The following is a 22,540-nucleotide window of genomic DNA, read 5'->3' on the forward strand; positions in this document are numbered from 1 at the left end:
TTGGCACGAAACCAGTGGTACATAGTGAGTGAATACAATGTATTTTCGCGACTCAGGGTGACCTATGTGGTTTTTCTGGCTATAGCGACTGACCACACACAGAAAACTCCAAGCTATTATGATCAGGCACTTTTATTAAAGTGCATGTAATTACACAAAACACAAGAAAAACACTACAGAAAATCATAACACGCACACCGTAACCCAAGTCCACAAGACCAAACCCAAAGAACAACGAGCCCCCGAAGACCGTTTACTCTGCAGTTCGTAGGTGGCAGTTACTGGCAGTCAATGGAGTCATTCTTTTGCACCAAGCTTTGAAAAATACTTCTGTCATGTCAGACATCAGTTACATCTGTCTGCACTCATACTTAAAAAGTATTTTTATCATACTTAAAAAAACTTCCATAACTTGACGATCTCGTGTATTCAAAAACATGAGTGAACATGGAAATCCCGGCAGTAATTCATCTAAAAAGTAAAGTTGTTAGTGCAAACCCATATTCATTTAAATTGTAGGTGTTACCTATACAAAGAAAGTTACTTCCAAATTTGTTTAAGATGTTTTTTTTGCATTTCATTCATTATTATTATTACAATGAAACCTTCATTTCGTAGATCATATGTTTCTGGCACAACACCTTGTGCTTTCAGAACTGGACTGTGAAACTGTTTCCTCCAAGTCCCTCACCTAAGATTTACACTAGTGCAATAGTCTAAGTGTCTTGTTGCCTCACAGTTTAAGTAGTAACTTTGTACTTCATTTCGTATATCGTTTCTTGACAACAAGTTAGGATGTTGCTAACTATTGTCTTGACCCAGATACCTAAAACAGTCACGAATGTGGTCAAATGTAATTTTTGATGCTGTTTTCCTGGATATTTCGTTTCTTTTACATTTCAAGGGTCTTAAATTGATTATCTCCCAATAATGATCCACACGTGTACCACAGAAGGTAACTTTAACTTCACAAGATGGGTAAAATGTACGTCCATTCTGGTTGAGCAGACCACCAATATAAATATTGGCCAACATTTTTTGTGACGTACATTACTTCCACAGAACTTGAACACCCCATCATAGTGTCACATAAAATATAACTTCGTGCTTTCATCTGCACTTTTAACCCACTGTCCTTACATCTATACAAACACACTCGGAGTTTCTTTTTCAACTTCGTGCTTCGTTTCATAAAACTGAGTTTCATGCCAAAATTCGTGAATATCTTCACAGATAGTTTGCTTATGTATCAAATGCTGAAACATTTCTTTACGTCGGGGCTACTAAATTGACAAAGCATACTGCACTTTACCCTCCCGATCCGTTTGGTGTAGTGTTCTCATGTTGCTCGAGAGAGTCTGCACAAAACACAAGTAAATTTTTCATCATGGGTAACTGGATGCTTGCAGCAGATGTGGCGATTCAAGTTTTGTTGCTGCCACATGTAGCAGTGTACCAGTTCCAACTATATTCCTCCATTCTCCAAATGAGACTGTAGCAATGTGGCTGTACAAATACAGACAACAGCCTATCAAATGCGCGCGAAGACAACAAACGTTACAGTACTGTGACTATTGCCGGTAGACTTTCGCTGTCTGCTACCAGAATGCGCTGCAAGCTGCATGCCCGAGCACAACCGACTGGCGCCGAGTTTTGCTGTCCGTAGACACAAGTGTTTGTAAACATAAACACCTGTTGTGGCGGGTAATGCGAGGTGTCTAGAAGAGAACTTTTGGCATAATTCCGCTTCATTTGCTTTACGTTGTCAGTGACGTCGGTTTTAGGTTTAGCTTTCTGGAATGAGAACTCGCGAAAGTGTCGATAGTATTTAATTTTTTCTGACAATCGTGACGTGAAAGGATGAAGTAATCAGATTAATCAAGGTGAAGGACAAAGCGTAGGATCGCAATGACAGCTTCAACCATTAAATTTTTCCTACAACTTACAGTAGTTGTAGCAATTTCACGATGCAGCAGCGAATCGACCAAGCCAAATTTCGTTGTTATTCTTACGGATGATCAAGACATAACCATTGGCGGAATGGTGCGTAAGTAGACGATACAACCTTTACGTCTTCCATCGCTTTTTCGTGCCCTCAGATACAAAATTGCTTACGCGTTCTTTAAACTGATGTTGTCATTAATCCCTTGAGACGTGAATAGTTAAAACGAGCGTATGAATGGCGTGATAGAACAGCAGTATGTTTTGTATATCTCTTTCTGTACGAAAACGTTGTTAAATTATGTGAATAATTCTTCAGTTTCCAAAGAGAAAAGAATAATAAATTATATTATTCGGGCAACGAATGTTTTGAAACCGTTTGACTGTTGCCCCTCCTTTAGTAAACTCTGTTATGTTTCTGCGAATGTATTTCTTATAAAAATTGCAAAGTTCAGGCCCCGAAGCAACCATTTGTACTCCCTACAGCATTCCAGTGGTGGGTATCGAAACGTGGACAACAGCAGAAGTGATTTTGAAATAAAATGTTGCTCATAAGTATGTAACTGTTCGTATGTTAAAACGAAGGTATGATCAGTGTATTTAAAATTTATCAATGCCCTGAAGATGTTTAAAACAACAACAACATGTGTCACTCCATTAAAAGCTTCAACTACATCTACATCACTTAGAAAGCTCACCTCCTGCAATTAACATTTATTTAATTACATGATTCTGCACAGTTCTGTATTTATTTATGCTTTAAAGAATCATACAGCTATAAAGAAAACAACATAATTTTCAGATAGGCCTGACACACATTTATTTTGTTGGTGGAGTCATTTGTAAAAGCGTGAATATGTAAGAAAGACTATAAGGCCCTGCAGACAGAAATATTACATAACTGAGAATGTTATCCCAATTATGCAAAGGGTATAACTGTATCCTTGTTGACACTTAGCAGTAAAGATTATCTGTGGAACGGGTGTTAATCTAATCTAGATGGCAAACCATTATTATAGTTATATTCTGAACATACAGTGGCACTCTTGAGTTTCTCTTTTTCTCTCAAAATATTTTGGCCACAGGCCAATAGTTCCCCAATTGACAGCTATTCACTATATTACACCTAGAAATTTCCAGACATGTATTTCATTACTAAGTACCACTGTCTTCCAGAGGGAGTTCTATTATTACTTTTTTTTCTGTGCATCTTGAAACTCACAGATCTGTGCTTATATATCACATGTAGCCTATATCTCATTCCTAGCCTCATTTTCATGTAAGATTGTCAGTTTCTTTACTAGAAAACGTAAGTACCAGATTTACTATCACATCTACTTGGTGTAAAATGTAATATACATGTATCTCCTACATTTGTGCAACTGATCTCAAATTATTAACTCTCCATTGCTGATGTTTACAGTGAACAACATTATCAGTCAAAAATTTGCTTATTGGGAAGGTATAAGATTTGACAAATACTTGAAAACTTCTCTTTTGTTACTATTTAATGAGAGAACATAAGCTACCCCAGAAATGCCCCTAGTGTTTCATTCAAAAGACCACCTCTGTGGTTTTCCCTCTAGGATGGAGAACTGTCAGAAAATGGTTGCACTCATGGCCAGGTGAAACTCAGATTTTGTGAAGAATGCAACACAGTAGTTTATTCTTTGAAGTGGGAGATCACTTGTGTTCGGTGTTTATTGTGTTTCAGTTGTGGATATTGTTCGTGAGCTATATTTGCAGTGAGCTGTTTAGTTCTCATGGGTGCAGGCTTAGATTTTGTTGTTTATTAGGTTTAAATAAGCCTAGTGACGATAGTAAATGCATTGAAGTTCATGGTAATGTTGTTCTGCTTTGACCAGTGTTATTATTATTGTGTATCGTGGCAGTTGGCCCTGACCATAAACAAACGAGAACTTAGATTGTCCGAGGGGTGAGGAGCAGTGCAGGGGAATAAGCCCCGCCTTCCTGTCGAAGGGCTATCAGCCTATGCCCATGTTCTAGGCTTCCATGAAAGCAGAAGCATCCAATTCCACCCATCTGATTTGACCCATGATGTCATCAATATGAGAGAAATGGTTACTTCCAGCATATACAAAATGGCGACAATGATGCCACTACATACACATGCCAACAAATGCGAACAAAAATAAAAATTAAACAGTAACATATCAATCCAAAAATAAAATAAAACTAACTGGACGACTGCAGAAAATTGGGGGTTTAGGTTGGGAACAAGCTAAATATACAACAATAAAAAAAACATTGCACCATTCCAAAACAAAAAGTATAAATTAAATTACAGCATTCCGCTACGCCAAAAAACCACAGGACTAGGACACTGACCTATATAGCTCAACTGCAGCTATCAATACCAAAAAATTAATACCTACAACTCCGAAAAGTATAACCAAAATACCAACAGCTCAATTACCCGACAGTCACGACAACAATTAACACACATCCAACTTACCGTAAATATACAGCAGCAGGCAAAACATCACAATTACCAGGGAATAAAACCAAAACAAAAATTACTTACCAACAAAAGCCTCTGACAGTACCACTGTTGGGTACCACACGTGCACGCAGACACACACATACACACACACACACACACACACACACACACACACGCACACACACACACACACACACACACATGCACACAGAAAACAAAAAAAAGAATCTCCTAAATCACCCACAACCTGCCACCCATAAATCTACCCCAATCCATCCGTTGTCACCTTCGAAAAAAACACCACCAACAAAGAAAAAATACAATCAGTCACACCTTACAAAAAACAAAAACTGCAACCAAACTGGTCCTCTCCAACATAATTTCTAAACACCCTCCCCCAACCTATAACATATCCCATTAACCTCACAACCAATACTCACAGCTCCTCCATCCCTTACACACACATACCCAGCCCTCTCAACTCACCACCCTTGGCCTATATATCCTCGCCACAGCCCTCTAAAAGGTACAAAAAGTATACAAATTCTTAAGGATGATACTCATCTAAATGAGACTGTAGGTTGGAGAGTGCCTTTTCCCCCTCTCTATAACTGATTTAATCCCCCCCCCCCCCCAATCTGTCCATCATGTTAGTACAAGCACCAGTGTCATAATCCTTAAACTCAATTCTGTAGTTTACTATTCAATGATTATAGCCGCTCGTCTCATGAAAATGCGTCATAAATTATAGTACTACCTCTTCAATATATTGCTCAATCAGACCCACTAGTTCCCTTACACTTTGCCCCTGCAAAACCCTAAAAACACGATCAGCATACCCCGCCCCCCCCCCCCCCCCAAAAAAAAAAATAACAGCCCTCCCCCCCACCCTCAAACCAACCCAAGAACTGCCCCTCCCATACTTCTTCTTACCGAACTGTGATTCGTCAGTTTCAACAATCACCCCCAGCCCAGCTAATTTCCCTCTACACTTCATGTACTCCAAACAAACCTCTCAGCAAAATGAAAACTAATCCAAAACAGCCCTCTCATTCACACCAGTCTCATGTGCTCAATAACTTATAGAGGACCAATAACAAAATCAATAAGGAAGCAAGACAGTCTCCCTCATGGCCAACATAGTTTCTCGAACCAAGTACCACATCTTATCAACCACCAAATACTGTAACACCAATAATGCCACATATACATGTCACTGGTCTGAGCCGCCAGAAATTTCGTCAACCTCATGTTACCACAAATGTGACACTTAACATATTCAGCAATAAGATTGAACATCTACAGCAATTGTATGACAGACATCGTGTCATCACCCATCACAGAACGTAATGATACACTCATGTACTTCACTGCCATATCCATACCTAACAAAAAAGCAATAAAAAAATTAGGCTTCCTTCTACACAACAAACACCAAATGAATCAGAGCATACGAAAATGGCAAAAACATTAAAGAAATAAAGAAAAACCCTTAATAACTCACTGAAATCACTTCCACAACCCTTGTTACTGCATCAACAATATAAACTCAAAACTAAGTTAGCAAGATGACAATCAGAACTCAAATGAACCCAATACTATGCATTAAACACCACTTGTCTACATCCACGACCAGAGGACACCATCAAGTACAACACAACATCTACAAAGTACGCCATAGTGACCTCACACACAACACCACCATTACGCCACAGGTCAAAGCAGACAGGTGGAATCAGACACTTCCATAGACTGACGTAACTGTCATAGGGATTGGTGATTCCTTTTGCTGTGGTAAAAATGGAAATGTCGTGTGGCTAGGGCCTCCCGTTGGGTAGACCGTTCGCCTGGTGCAGGTCTTTCGATTTGACGCCACTTCGGCGACCTGCGTGTCGATGGGGATGAAATGATGATGATTAGGACAACACAACACCCAGTCCCTGAGCGGAGAAAATTTCCGACCCAGCCGGGAATCGAACCCGGGCCCTTAGGATTGACAGTCTGTCACGCTGACCACTCAGCTACCGGGGCGGACTTTGCTGTGGTGAGAGTCGCTTTCAAATCCCTTTATTCATCAGGATTAATCTCTTCACGCGTTTCAAAAAAGAAAAACAAAAAGTCAGCTTTATGTGGGAGCATTAGTTAATGTTGCAATTATATAAGCATTGTTGTCAATCTGAGCAAAGAAGCATCAACAGGGAAAATAATAAATGATAGTTTGTTAAAGTTGTTAAGTGGGTTTCTGAAATGTGCCAGCTGTAATGTTGGCAAAAAACTCATCCAGTTTCATACTGTCAATAATTCCCCACCTCCTGTTAATGTAGTGTACCAACAGAAAATAATAAACACAGTAAAAGGCACTAAGTTCTCAGGTGTCCATATTGGTGAAAACAGATGAGAACAGATAGTAGACCTACTAAAACATTTTGGTACAGCAGCTTTTGCCAGAAGGCAAATTGCCATCTGTAGGGCACAGAAATAAGTAAGTTAACATATTTTCATATAGTGGCGGTCTATGGAGTAATATTCTTGAGTAAATTCTCACTTAGCAAAAAGTATTCAGTGCAGAAAAGAAAGAAATGACAAGTGTGGGAGTTGTCATGTGCACATCTTTCAGGCATCTGTTTAAGCATTCAGGAATATTAATCAAACTACACATAAACACCCCCCCCCCCCCCCCCCCCCTCCGAGGGGGCTCGCCACTCTTTGCCAGGTTCGTGCTTGGCTACCACGGGGCCTCAGCCTTTGCAGCTTCTTTTCCCTTGTGTGCTGCATGTCTATCCTCCTCTTGCTATTCTTTTTCCCATCCCTTGGGGAACGTGTCTGGGGTGTTATTAGGAATGTTCTGCATTGTCTGTCGCTGACATAAGAACAGTCTCACCACTGTTTTTCATTCCCTTTTCCTTTCTTTGCTTCCCTTCTGCTCTTGTTCCTCCGCTTCGGCATTTGAGGTTTCTCTTTTTCTTCTTCCTCCCTGTCTGCTCCTGAAGACCGGCTCACAAGTCTGACGTGTAACAGGTGACGGGGTTACGCTTAATTCCCGACCCCAGGTCAACAGGTAGGGTTCGCACATACACCCTGGTACAGGTCAGGCCCAGGGAGGGGTGATTGCCTGAGCTGCAACCCTCCCAAATTGCTGATTGGTCACTCTGTCAGGTGTTTGGGAGGTGTGACCTGAGATGTGAATGATCACCTAAGGCAGGTGTGCCCCCTTGTGAAGGGGGCCCCCAGTTCGAAGGAGTGCGCCATTGGAGATGCTGGCAATCATGGGGAATTTTCCCGCCAATCATCTTCCCACTCAATGTCTACGAAACATAAACATAATGAGGCTAATGATTCAAAGATCATTCCTGCTGCACCATGGTTCCTCGTGGTCTCAAGTACTGAAGACGGTCAGTCGTTTGCCACAGTGGATCCGTTTATTATTCAGAAAGGTGTTGATGCAATTGCTGGCCCTGTGAAATCCTGCTCTTGCTTATGGAATGGCACTTTGCATTTGGAGACTACTTCTGATTATCAAGCACAACAACTGCTTGCCGCCTCACTTCTCCACGGCTACCCTGTTTCTGTCGAGGCTCATAGAACTCTGAATTCTTCCTGGGGTGTTGTTTACACTAGGCTGCTCAACGGTCTAACCAAGGCCGAAATCCAATCTTACATCTCTGATCAGGGTGTCATTGCTGTCCATTGGGTGATGAAAAAGCTAGATTCCTCCTTGGTGCCCACCCACACTCTTTTCCTCACCTTTGATAGAGTGGTGCTTCTGTCCAAGATCAAAGCAGGCTATGAAATTATCACAGTCCGACCATGCATTCCGAATCTGATATGCTGCTACCATTGTCATCATTTCAACCACACTAGAATGTCTTGTCGACACCCAGCCAATTGTGTAACCTGTGGTAGGGATGCACACGAGGGCGATTGTCTGCCTCCTTCTCCACACTGTATCAACTGCAAAGGCGGCCATGCCACCTCCTCTGGAGATTGTCCTGCGTATCTTGATGAGGGGGCTGTCCAAGAGATCCGGGTAAAGGAAAAAGTGCCTTACCCAGTTGCTCGGAGGTTATTGGCAAGTCGCAAACCCTGTGTTCTCCCATCTGGCACCTCTAGTTCTATTCTTGTTAACCCTTGCTCCATGAAGGACATGGCCATGCAGACATGTGATCTCAAATTCAGCTCTCAGGTTGTAAAATCGCCCAGTGTCAAGGTAGCATCACCATCCCCCCATCCAGCTATGCAACAAGCCACCAAACTCTCACCTCAAGAGGCGAAACCACCAGCTACACAACCGATAGACTGGAAAGGACAGAAGGAGTACTCCTGTGCAGACTTCGTACATCCCTCCAGCCAAACAACACCCGAGTCTTCCTCTGCTAACCGGAAAGGCTCGAAGAAGTCCACTAAAGGCAAACAGTCTTCTCCTTTGCCGACTTGAAGATCCTCTTCAACGGTGTTGCCATGTGATACCTTAGCTTGACCGACCTCTGTGTCGCCAGTGCGCATGACAAACCGTTTTTCAGCGCTGGACTCGCAGACTGACAGCACGCGCAAGCCAATGCTTCTGTGGATCCCATGGAGTATGATCCTCCTCCTTCTATGCCCTGTGGCAGCAACTCTTCACAGGCTGTCACTCAGCAACTGCTGAGATGACATCCCTTCATTTCTTTCCTCATCATGACCTTCCTCCAATGGAACGTTTGCGACCTTTGGTCCCACAAAGTGGATTTACAGCTTCTTTTAGCATAGCAGTGCCCCCTTGCACTCTGCCTTCAGGAAACGAAATTGCGTCCTAACGATCACTTTGAGCTTTCACAGACTTCCTTCAGCTTATTGGGCAGCGATCTCCCGCATTTTTGCTACTTGGTAACTTGAATGCGCATCATCCCCTTTGGGGTTCTCCCAGGACCTGTCAGAGAGGTGCCCTCGTGGCTGATTTTAACCAACTTAACCTCTTCTGCCTTAACGTTGGGGCACCCACTTTCCTTTCCAACTCCTCACACACCTATTCCCATTTGGACCTATCCTTCTGTGCTGCCCAGCTTGTCCATCGTCTTGAGTGGTCCGTTCTTTCTGACACCTACTCGATCGACCATTTCCCATGTACTATCCGTTTGCCAACTCCTACCCCACCAGCATGCACACCCAAATGGCCGCTTACTAAGGCTGACTGGCAGCTTTACTCCTCCCTGGCGACCTTCGAAGAACAAGATTTCCCCAGTTGTGATGACAAGGTGGAATATCTCACAAATGTTATCCTTACTGCTGCAGAACATTCCATTCCTCACACTTCCTCTTTACCACACTGTGTCCCAGTCCCTTGGTGGACTGAGGCATGCTGCAACACAATTCAGGCACAAAGACATGCTCTCTGCATTTTTAACTGTCATCTTATGATGCAAACTGCATTCATTATGAACATATGCATGCAAAGTGTCATCGCATTCTTTGGGATAGCAAAAGAGCTAGCTGGATTTTATTCACTAGTTCTTTTAACAGTTCCACCCCTTCCTCTGTCGTGCAGACCAACCACCGATGGCTCTCTGTGATCAATATCCATTCCCCAATTTCCAGCCTGACAGAAGAAGACAATGTCATCATGGACACTATTCCTTTCTCCAACATCTTGGGCCACCATTTTGTGGATATTTCGAGCTCTTCCCACTATCACCCTGCCTTCCTCCAACGGAAATGAGTCGATACCCATCTCTTCTCTGAATCGTGAGTGCTACAATGCTGTCTTTAGTATGAGGGAGCTAGATCATGCTCTCAGTTCATCTTGATCCTCCACCCCAGGGCCAGACGCCATCCACATTCAGATGCTGCAGCACCTTTCTCTTGCGGGCATACACTTTCTGCTTAACATGTACAACTGCATCTGGGCAGAGGACACATTTCCCAGATGTTGGTGTGAAGCCACCATCATACTTATACCTGAGCCTGGTAAGGACAAAAACCTTCCTTCTTCTACCACCCCATCTCTCTCACCCTCTGCGTTTGCAAGGTGATGGAACATATGATTCATGCCCAGCTGGTATGGTGGCTCGAGTCTCACAATTTACTGACGAATGCACAGTGTGGATTTAGAGCGCAGTGTTCTGCAGTTGACCATCTCATTACTTCTCCCACCCATGTCATGAATGGTTTTCTGTGGAAATCCCAGACTGTGGCCGTGTTTTTTGATTTGTAGAAGGCCTGCTGGAGAACTGGTATCCTCTGTACTCTTTACACGTGGGGCTTCTGTGGCTGCCTGTCTGTTTTATTCAGCAATTTTTAAAAGATCAAGTTTTCAAGGTGCATGTAGGTTCCACCGTGTCGAACACCTTTATCTAGGAATTGTCCTCTTTGCCATTGTCATTAACCTTATAATGGCCTGTCTCCCGCCGGGCACCTTTGCCCCCCTTTTGTTGATGATTTTGCCATTTATTGCAGTTCTACATGGACCTGTCTCTCTGAGCGGCATCTTCAGCAATGTCTTGATCGTCTTTACTCCTGAAGCATCGACAATGACTATCCCTTTTCCACTGACAAAAACATCTGTATGAATTTCTGGCAGCGCAGTTGGTTTTTCCCACCATCTTTTCATCTTGGGCTTGTTGCCCTTCCATTCTTTGAAACTATGAAATTCCTGGGGCTCATGCTCGATGGGAAACACTCTTGGTCCTCCGATGTGTCTTACCTGGCAGCCCGCTGTATGCGGTTCCTCAGTGTCCTGCATGTCCTCAATGGTACTTCCTGGGGTGCCGATCGAACCACCCTTCCCCATTTGTATTGGTCCCTTGTCCATTCGAAAGTTGACTATGGGTGCTTTGTTTATGCGTCTGCACGTCCATCCCTCTTACGCCATCTCAGCACTATCCACCATTGTGGCATCCATTTGGTCACTGGTGCCGTTTACCATAGCCTGGTTGAGAGTCTGTATGCTGAAGCTGCTGAACTAGCACCGTCTGACTTTCTCCTCAGCAGTTATGCATGCCGTTTGTCTGCCATGCATGGCCACCCGTCCTATGCCTCTTTCTTTAATGATTCCTTTGGTTGCCAGCTTGGGGCGCGTCCCTCTTCTGTTACCTCCTGGTGTCCGCTTTCGGCAATTGCTACAGCGGCTTAACTTCACACTACTGCAACTTTCCCAGTGGGTGTGAACCCCTGACCACCTTGGCTTCGTGAAGCAGCCCATGTTAACTTTGGTCTTCATTCGCTTCCTGAGGACACTACTCCAGCCTTGCTCTATTGCCTTCAGTTTCAGGACCTTTGCATGGAACTTCGCAATAGTACCTTTGTATACACTGATGGCTCTTGGACTGACCGTGGGGTCAGGTGCACCTTCATCCTTGGCACCTGTGTCTTTTGGTATCAGTTTCTGGTATACTGCTCAATATTTTCAGCTGAGCTCTTCACCTGTATCAGGCCACGGAGTACATCCGGCGACACAGGCTTTTCAATTGTGTCCTCTGCTGAGGCTCACTCAGCGCTGTTCAAAGTCTATGTGCACTGTACATCACCCATCCCTTACTGCAGCGGGTCCAGGAAAACTGTCACTTGCTCACTCTTGGTGTAGCCAGTGTGATGTTTATGTGGGTTCCTGGTCATGTCGGTCTGTCAGGAAATGAGGCTGCTGACACTGCTGCCAAGGCTGCAGTCCTCGTACCTTGGCTTCCTAGTTCCTATATTCCCTCTGATGATCTCTGTGTTGCCGTCTGTCAGGAGGTGGTGTCTCTTCGGCATCGCCAATGGCCCTCTCTTCACGGTAATAAGCTCTGACTTATTAACCCTTTAATTGCCCTGGATGTGTTAACACGCGCACCTTTGTACCTGCGTAGACACGTTCAGAGTACCAGGTAGGACTGGTGGTGCATGTAAACACATTCAGAGCACACAGGGACAGGTACAAAGGCACACGAGTTAACACATCCAGAGCAGTTAAAGGGTTAAGCCTCTCCCAGCGGCTTGGACGACCTCCTCTCGGTATGGTGTCTTTTTTCAGGCCTTTCTCCACATGCTTGTTTTTAGCTGTCTTCTCTTATGTCAATTGGGACTGACGTATAGCCATTTTTTAACTCCTCTCTGTCTTTGTGTTCTATAGTTTTGACTTGGGTGCATATGACTCCAGTTGGGTTTCACACCCTAAAGCAAAACAAAACCAAACAGTACATGTATTCACAGGTGAAATTTGTTACCCGCAACTCAGTGCAGTTTGAGGGCAATAGAGGTATTCGCAAATACAGTACTCAGAAGAATAATGATTTGCACTACCTTCAAGTGAACCTGCCTTTGGTTCCAGAAGGGAGTAAATTACACAGTTGTAAAACTTTGACAACACACAAGATACAAGGTATATAATCTATTTAAATGAAAGAGGAGCTTTTTAAATGCAAGAAGAATAAAACATTGTAAAAATTTGATCATGGTAGTCATATGAAACAACAAACAGAACTGTGTGTTAAGGTGTTAAATGATTATAAAGTATTTTTATACACAAATTGTTTTAGCTTGATTATGTGCTGATATACTTTTTCCCCCCTCTACCGGGGATTCACTTTTGTCTTCCTCCCTATGCAGCTACCACACCACATCTGAAAATTGATAGGCCAGTACTGTCTTGCTACCATTAATGAAAGTGTGGACAATTTTATTGCTGTTTTTTCTTCTATTTGCTTACTTTCTCCATTGACAAAGAACGCACAAGAATGGGATTACCATATTTACTCGAATCTAAGCCGCACTTTTTTCCGGTTTTTGTAATCCAAAAAACTGCCTGCGGCTTAGAATCGAGTGCAAAGTAAGCGGAAGTTCTGAAAAATGTTGCTAAGTGCCGCGACAACTATATGTAGCGCTACATGGGCATGCTTTTCAGGCACAAAGATATACTGGTGCCAAAACCTCCGCGTCAGTAAATAAATTTAAAAAAAAACTGTGGAAGACGACCTTTCTTCTCCACCCCGAGTTTCGACCACTGCATTTTATACATTATCCAACGAAGTAAATACAAATTCCGTATTGTTCATCTTCGAATGTAACAGCATTTCAATGTACTATGAAAATCCAACTGGCAAGACTGTTTGGGATGTTTGTCAATATGGCCAACTCTACGTTCTGAGTTTTTTCCTACCTGTGAGAAGAGATGGTTGCTAATAGAAACTTTTATGAATTGTGAATCACATGCAGTATTCTCTTTGCCATAAGAATAATACGAATATAAACATTTTGCCATGTATTCTTTCGTGTTTGCTGCTATCTCATTTAAATCCTGTCTGCCTAATAAACAACGAAACTAGGATGACAGAGCAGCAAACGCGGAAGAATATACGTATCATGTCATGTTTATATTCATATTATTCTTATGCCTAATAGTGATACACTTAGAAATGACGCACGGCAATTGACTAGATTTTTAAATCTAAGATGACCCTAATGTCTGTGCAGAATGTAATGTACTAAAGAGGCGCCTGCAAAGATTTTCAAACCGAGAAAAATTTTCGCTAAACTCTCGTTCAGAACGTCTTCTATCATAAGCAGTCTATTATTTGGTTCTTGTTGATCATTATCAAAGAAAGGAGCAGTGTAAGTAAAAACAAATAGCAGTCTCTTGCCATTGTTTTGCTAATGAGACGATTCCTCTCTTTTTTTATTGTAAGCGGCGGTAGTGCGCACAAAAGCAAGCCATGCAGCGAGCGGCGACAGGCTGTAAACACTCATTATCAGAAAACGACAAACAATGCATGGCCCAGTACAGTAATGCATTTTCAGCTTAGAGTGACGTAAACACCGATGACAAAGAGATCGGCACTTACCAGATCTAAGCAAAATAAACAATCAATTCAAACCAGACGAAGCACGTGAAAAAGGAAAGGTGCCTGTATAAATACAGATGGAGCGCATGGCGCATAGCAATGGCTACCTAGTAAAGCTTAATTGCTAAGCTTACGACTCGAACCTACTGTAGCTGTATCGTCATTCATTCCACCTAAATTGTCTCTCATATTACAATCCCCCCATGAACCATGGACCTTGCTGTTGGCGGGGAGGCTTGCGTGCCTCAGCGATACAGATAGCCGTACCGTAGGTGCAACCACAACGGAGGGGTATCTTTTGAGAGGCCAGACAAACGCGTGGTTCCTGAAGAGGGGCAGCAGCCTTTTCAGTAGTTGCAGGGGCAACAGTCTGGATGATTGACTGATCTGGCCTTGTAACACTAACCAAAACGACCTTGCTGTGCTGGTACTGTGAACGGTTGAAAGCAAGGGGAAACTATATCCATAATTTTTCCCGAGGGCATGCAGCTTTACTGTATGGTTAATGATGATGGCGTCCTCTTGGGTAAAATATTCCGGAGGTAAAATAGTCCCCCATTCGGATCTCCGGGCGGGGACTACTCAAGAGGACGTCATTATCAGGAGAAAGAAAACTGGCATTCTATGGATCGGAGAGTGGAATGTCAGATCCCTTAATCGGGCAGGTAGGTTAGAAAATTTAAAAAGGGAAATGGATAGGTTAAAGTTAGATATAGTGGGAATTAGTGAAGTTCGGTGGCAGGAGGAACAAGACTTTTGGTCAGGCGAATACAGGGTTATAAATACAAAGTCAAATAGGGGTAATGCAGGAGTAGGTTTAATAATGAATAAAAAAATAGGAATGCGGGTAAGCTACTACAAACAGCATAGTGAACGCATTATTGTGGCCAAGATAGACACGAAGCCCACGCCTACTACAGTAGTACAAGTTCATATGCCAACTAGCTCTGCAGATGACGAAGAAATTGAAGAAATGTATGATGAAATAAAAGAAATTATTCAGATAGTGAAGGGAGATGAAAATTTAATAGTCATGGGTGACTGGAATTCGGTAGTAGGAAAAGGGAGACGAGGAAACATAGTAGGTGAATATGGATTGGGGGTAAGAAATGAAAGAGGAAGCCGAATGGTAGAATTTTGTGCAGAGCATAACGTAATCATAGCTAACACTTGGTTCAAGAATCATGAAAGAAGGTTGTATACATGGAGGAACCCTGGAGATACTAAAAGGTATCAGATAGATTATATTATGGTAAGACAGAGATTTAGGAACCAGTTTTTAAGATGTAAGACATTTCCAGGGGCAGATGTGGACTCTGACCACAATCTATTGATTATGAACTGTAGATTAAAACTGAAGAAACTGCAAAAAGGTGGGAATTTAAGGAGATGGGACCTGGATAAACTGACTAAACCAGAGGTTGTACAGAGTTTCAGGGAGGGCGTAAGGGAACAAATGGCAGGAATGGGGGAAAGAAATACAGTAGAAGAAGAAAAGAAGAATGGGTAGCTTTGAGGGATAAAGTAGTGAAGGCAGCAGAGGATCAAGTAGGTAAAAAGATGACGGCTAGTTGAAATCCGTGGGTAACAGAAGAAATATTGAATTTAATTGATGAAAGGAGAAAATATAAAAACGCAGTAAATGAAGCAAGCTCAAAGGAATGCAAACGTCTCAAAAATGAGATTGACAGGAAGTGCAAAATGGTTAAGCAGGGATGGCTAGAGCACAAATTTAAGGATGTAGAGGCTTATCTCACTAGGGGTAAGATAGATACAGCCTACAGGAAAATTAAGGAGGCCTTTGGAGGAAAGAGAACCACTTGTATGAATATCAAGAGCTCAGATGGAAACCCAGTTCTAAGCAAAGAAGGGAAAGCATAAAGGTGGAAGGAGTACATAGAGGGTCTATACAAGGGCGATGTAAAAAAAAAAATGGCTCTGAGCACTATGGGACTTAACATCTTAGGTCATCAGTCCCCTAGAACTTAGAACTACTTAAACCTAACTAATTTAAGGACATCACACACATCCATGCCCGAGGCAGGATTCGAACCTGCGACCGCAGCGAAAGGCGATGTGTTTGAGGACAATATCATGGAAATGGAAGAGGATGTAGATGAAGATGAAATGGGAGATAAGATACTGTGTGAAGGTTCGACAGAGCACTGAAAGACCTGAGTCGAAACAAAGCCCCCGGAGTAGACAACATTCCATTAGAACTACTGACGGCCTTGGGAGAGCCAGTCCTGACAAAACTCTACCATCTGGTGAGCAAGATGTATGAGATAGGCGAAATACCCTCAGACTTCAAGAAGAATATAATAATCCCAATCCCAAAGGAAGCAGGTGTTAACAGATGTGAAAATTACCGAACTATCAGTTTAATAAGTCACGGCTGCAAAACTAACGCGAATTCTTTACAGACGAATGGAAAAACTAGTAGAAGCTGACCTTGGGGAAGATCAGTTTGGATTCCGTAGAAATATTGGAACACGTGAGGCAATACTGACCCTACGTCTTATCTTAGAAGCTAGATTAAGGAAAGGCAAACCTACGTTTCTAGCATTTGTAGACTTAGAGAAAGCTTTTGACAATCTTGACTGGAATACTCTCTTTCAAATTCTGAAGGTGGCAGGGGTAAAATATAGGGAGCGAAAGGTTATTTACAATTTGTATAGAAACCAAATGGCAGTTATAAGAGTTGAGGGGCATGAAAGGGAAGCAGTGGTTGGGAAGGGAGTGGGGCAGGGTTGTAGCCTCTCCCCGATGTTATTCAATCTGTATATTGAGCAAGCAGTGAAGGAAACAAAAGAAAAATTCGGTGTAGGTATTAAAATCCATGGAGAAGAAATAAAAACTTTGAGGTTCGCCGATGACATAGTAATTCTGTCAGATACAGCAAAGGACTTGGAAGAGCAGTTGAATGGAATGGATGGTGTCTTGAAGGGAGGATATAAGATGAACATCAACAAAAGCAAAACGAGGAACATGGAATGTAGTCGAATTAAGTCGGGTGATGTTGAGGGTATTAAATTAGGAAATGAGACACTTAAAGTAGTAAAGGAGTTTTGCTATTTGGGGAGCAAAATAACTGATGATGGTCGAAGTAGAGAGGATATAAAATGTAGACTGGCAATGGCAAGGAAAGCGTTTCTGAAGAAGAGAAATTTGTTAACATCGAGTATAGATTTAAGTGTCAGGAAGTCATTTCTGAAAGTATTTGTATGGAGTGTAGCCATGTATGGAAGTGAAACAAGGACGATAAATAGTTTAGACAAGAAGAGAATAGAAGCTTTCAAAATGTGGTGCTACAGAAGAATGCTGAAGATTAGATGGGTAGATCACATAACTAATGAGGAAGTATTGAATAGGATTGGGGAGAAGAGAAGTTTGTGGCACAACTTGACTAGAAGAAGGGATCGGTTGGTAGGAAATATTCTGAGGCATTAAGGGATCACCAATTTAGTATTGGGGGGCAGCGTGGAGGGTAAAAATCATAGAGGGAAGGATTTAGGTTGCAGTAGGTACTGGGAGATGAAGCAGCTTGCACAGGATAGAGTAGCATGGAGAGCTGCATCAAACCAGTCTCACGACTGAAGACCACAACAACATTACAATGGACCAACTTTGTTTCGATTTGGTGGTGCGGCCTAAAACTTTTCTCTCCCCTTGAATTTCAAGTCTCAAATTTCTTGTGCGGCTTAGATTCGGGAAAAATGTTTTTCCTTGATTTCGAGTCTCATTTTTCAGGTGCGGCTTAGATTCGAGTGCGCTTAGATTCGAGTAAATACGGTATAAGTTAAGAATAGTAAGGCCAGCGACTTCTGTTGAAATTATCATAATGTGCAAAAGCCTCTAGATTTGAAATCCACATTATTCTTCGTATGACTTATCATATTGTTAACAATTCATGATCTTCACTAGAACTTCTTTGTTGCATAACATTCACTTCACGTTGGTTTCATTTATGATTCTCCTATCATTTTAATTGGATGACTTCCTCCAAACAATGGAAGATCCAGGACAGAGTGTAACAATACAATGAAAAGGATAGTTGCTACTCACTATATAGTGGAGAATCTGAGTTGCAGAAAGGCACAACAAAAAGACTGTTGAAAAGTTAGCTTTCAGCCGACAAGGCCTTTGTCAAAAATAGACAACATACATACACGCACACACTCACGCAAACACAACTTCCGCGCACATGATCAGTGTCTCTGGCAGCTGGGCATTATGGAAGGGGCAACCGGGTGGGAGTAAGGTGGACGCTGCGGCAAGGAGGGGGAGGGATAACAGGGTAGGGATGGGGAATGATCAAGAGCTGCTGGCAGCCTGCAGGGATGAGGTGGAGAGTGGGACAGCTAGATGCAGTTGGAAGTTTAGATGGAGGGCGGCGGATAGAGGAAGGGGGTTAGTGGGAAAGGAGAGAAGTAAAAAGACTGGGTGTATTGATGGAATAGAGGGCTGTGTAGTGCTAGAATGGGAACAGGCCAGGGTCAAGATGGGTAAAGACAATGACTAATAAAGGTTGAGGCCAGGATGGTTACGGGAATGTAGGTTACATTGCAGGGAGAGTCCCTACTGCACAATTCAGAAAAACTGGTGTTGTTGGTAAGGATCCATGACTGTGAAGCAATCATTGAAATTAAGAATGTCACGTTGTGCAGTGTGTTCAGCAACAGGGTTGTTCAGTTGTTTTTTGGCCATTCACACAGAGAGACAGCTTGTTGGTTGTCATGCCCACGTAGAATGCAGCATAGTGGTTGCAGCTTAGCTTATAGATCAGATGACTTGTTTCACAGGTAGCTCTGCATTTGATGGGATATATGATGTTTTATACAGGACTGGAGTAGATGGTGGTGGGAGGATGTATGGGACAGGTCTTGCACTAGGTCTATTGCAGGGATATGAGCCATGAGGCAAGGGGTTGGGAGCTGGAGTTGTTTGGCGATGGACGAGGATGTTGTGTAGGTTCAGTGGGTGGTGGAATACCACTATGGGAGGTGTGGGAAGGATAGTGGGTAGGACATTTCTCATTTCAGGGCACGACGATAGGTAGTCGAAACCCTGGCAGAGAATGTAATTCAGTTGCTCCAATCCTGGGTGGTGCTGAGTCATGAGGGAAATGCTCCTCTGTGGCTGGACGGTGGAGCTGTGGGAGGTTTTGGGTGGCTGGAAAGATAATTCATGGGAGATTTGTTTTTGTACAAGGTTGAGAGTGTAATTATTATCTATAAATGCCTCAGTGAGATCCTCAATATATTTTGAGAGGGACCACTCATCATTACAGATGCGACGTCCATGGATGGCTGGGCTGTATGGAAGGAAAGTCTTGGTATGTGATGTGTGGCAGCTGTCAAAGGGCAAGTATTGCTGGTGGTTGATGGTACCTGCAGCTCAGGCCAGAATGCATCTATGAAGAGGGATGGCAGCAGCAGTCTGGAGGGGACAGGGAGAGGGAAGGGATAGTAGTGTATGGGGGTACAGAGGAACACTGTCTGGCAGCATGTGCAGGGAGTAGAATACCAACAAGTGCAGGATCAGAAGGTTGTAGGGCAGGAAGGTGGGGCTACAGGAACGAAAAGGAGGGGAGTGGGGAAAAATGGGCAAGTGTGTTGGCAGATGGTGGCAAACAAAGAGGCTGGTAGACAGGAATAGGGAGGAGATGATAGGATGATAGGCATTGGAAACTGTTGGGTGGAGGGTGTGGGGGCAGTATGTTACCGTTGCTTGAGGCTGGGATAGTTACAGGAGTGGAGCTTATGTTGTAAGGATAACTCCCATCTGCACAGTTCAGAAAATCTGGTAGTGGAGGGGAGTATCCAGATGGCTCGGAAAGTGAAACAGCCATTGAAATCGAGCATGTTATGCTCACCCGCATGTGCCACAGGGTGGTCTACTTTGGTCTTGGCCACAGGTTGGTGATGGCCATTCATCGTGGGACAGTTGGTTAGTACTCATGTCAATATAAAAGGCTGTGCAATTAATGCAACAGAGCTAGTAAATGACATGGCTGCTTTCACAGATGACCTGGCCCATGACGAGGTAGGATAAACCTGTGAGAGGACTGGAATAAGAAGTGCTCAGTGGGGTACTAGTCATATCTTGCACCTAGGTCTCTCTCAGGGATATGATCCTTGTTGGAGGGGGTTGGGATTGGGAGCATCATAGGGATGGACTTGGATGTTGTGGAGGTTGGATGGACAATGACACTACACTTTAGGAGAGGTGGAATGGGTCTCGAGTAGTGTGTCCCTCATTTCAGGGCATAGTGATAGGTAATCAAAGCACTGGCAAAGGATATGATTCAATTGACCGAGTTTGGGGTGGTACTGGGTGACAAAGGGGACACTCCTTTGTTTCCGGTACATGGGAGCATCACATTCTGGCCCAAGCTACCGCAATTGGCAGTTGTGTGTATGAATGGTGTGTGTTTCTCTTTTGCTGATGAAGTCTGTGGCCACAAGCTTTGTGTAAGTCTTCACGTCTTCATTATAGTAATTAGCAATCTATCTGTCCGCCCCTGGTAGCTGAGTGGTCAGCACGACAGAATGTCAATCCTAAGGGCCCGGGTTCGATTTCTGGCTGGGTTGGAGATTTTCTCCACTCACGGACTGTGTGTTGTGTTGTCCTAATCATCATCATTTCATCCCCATCGATGCGCAAGTCGCCGAAATGGCGTCAAATCGGAAGACTTGCACCTGGCAAACGGTCTACCCAACGGGAGGCCCTAGTTACATGACATTTATTTTAGCAATCTGTCTTTTCCTACTTTGTTGATACTCCTACGTGAAGTTTCCATTGTTTGTATAAGTAAATGAATTATGCAAGGTGCCTAAATTGCAGCTGAATTCTTCAGCATTACGGTGAAATCTGTTACAGTTTGCTCTTTTCTTTTTCTTTTGGCTCTTCTCTGTTCCTTATATCAAATATAAACTGTCTTCCACTCAAAGGTTCTAAGGTTCTTTTCCAAATATAAATAATAGCCACAAATTCACCATAACAGTGCAGACAGCCAAAATACAGACTTGATGGCTGGCAGACCATGACTGACAACATTTCTCCAAAAATTACTTCTATGCTTTCCTTATCAGGCACAGCCGTGAAATTCCTGTGGAGAGTGTTTTCATCAGTTTCCATAATTCATTTGGAAAAAATACAGCAAAATAGGTCATTTGCCACTACATCAAACCAAGAAACACTACCTGAATTGTTACAAAAATGCTTCTAAGAGGATAAATACCTGTGACAATGTCATATCAGAAGGTGACACAAGCCTCGGCTTTTCATATTGTTTCATCTTCCGTACGGGGGAATGTTTTCAGGATGAGACCATTTTCAGCATTTGTTTTTCAGATTCTTTCTACAGTGACTCTAGTGTCAGAAACTCTCTCACATAACGATCTAGAAGAGTTATATCATTATTATTATGTGCTGATCAAAGCAAATTGAGAGAGTGCATTAAATTATGAAGCACACATTATGCTGAAGAAAATGCCTTCTCAGTGTTGCGGAACTTATCCAATGCCTTTCACAATCATTAATAACCTTAAGGTCAGGGTGGATAAATTACATTATCAAAACATAATTACACCAGTTACATCCACCCAGTAGGCTATACCCCGAGAGATCGTCATCTAAGAAAACGAGACTAGATGCCGTAAGGAATTGCAAGCTTTATTGAGAAAAGTAATTTATTAATGGGAAATTTATCTTTAATGTAGCACTATTCCATGCCTTGAAATGAACTCAGAAACAAAGGAATAAAATTTGATTGGTAATAAAATGTAATTGACCTTGGAATTTCATGGAAGTGAGAGTATAGTCAGCACTACATTTCCCAACCTGTATGTCAGAGAGTCATTCGGTCTTAGCAATAATGCCTTTCAAAATGGTGGTAATGCAGTTCTTCGCCAGAAGAATTCAGACAGGCCTGCACAAAACAACCTATACTTTTGTCTCGGAGCTGTTAAATGTAGCAGACTATTTTCAGTTTTGGAAGAAGTGTTAACAATAATTTATGCAGTGAAAAAAATTTAAATTTTTTTTCTGCAACACATGAAATTATTGATTTATTCAATGCAGATTTAAGATTGCATGAGACAGCTGCCCAAAAGCAGCAGTAATGGCAGATGTTCCTAAATAATTATAAAATATATTTCTGATGCTAGTAAGTATGTTGACACTTTATTGAGATTATCCACAGGTCCCACCCCATACAGGCCAGAAATGTTTCCAATTAGACACAGACTTGCAAAATACTAGTCACCTTGGATGGCCCTCGTAGTAGCACAGTCAACAGCCACTGAGTTCCTACTAAATTCTGTAATAAAATGCATACAGTTTG

General features: G+C 42.7%; 1 protein-coding gene across 1 annotated transcript in view; it reads left to right on the top strand.

Annotated features, from left to right (window-relative positions):
• The first annotated feature begins 1,649 nt into the window (after window positions 1–1,649).
• The window catches only part of LOC124595945 (N-acetylglucosamine-6-sulfatase-like), a 74,558-nt gene continuing 53,667 nt past the window's right edge, over window positions 1,650–22,540 (top strand). Inside the window, exon 1 of the mRNA XM_047134867.1 lies at window positions 1,650–2,043. Within this exon, the coding sequence (XP_046990823.1) occupies window positions 1,909–2,043 (135 nt within the window). The 5' untranslated portion in view covers window positions 1,650–1,908. The remainder of the gene's footprint in view (window positions 2,044–22,540) is intronic.

This window comes from Schistocerca americana, chromosome 2 (genome assembly GCF_021461395.2).
Source record: "Schistocerca americana isolate TAMUIC-IGC-003095 chromosome 2, iqSchAmer2.1, whole genome shotgun sequence".
NCBI lineage: Eukaryota > Metazoa > Arthropoda > Insecta > Orthoptera > Acrididae > Schistocerca > Schistocerca americana.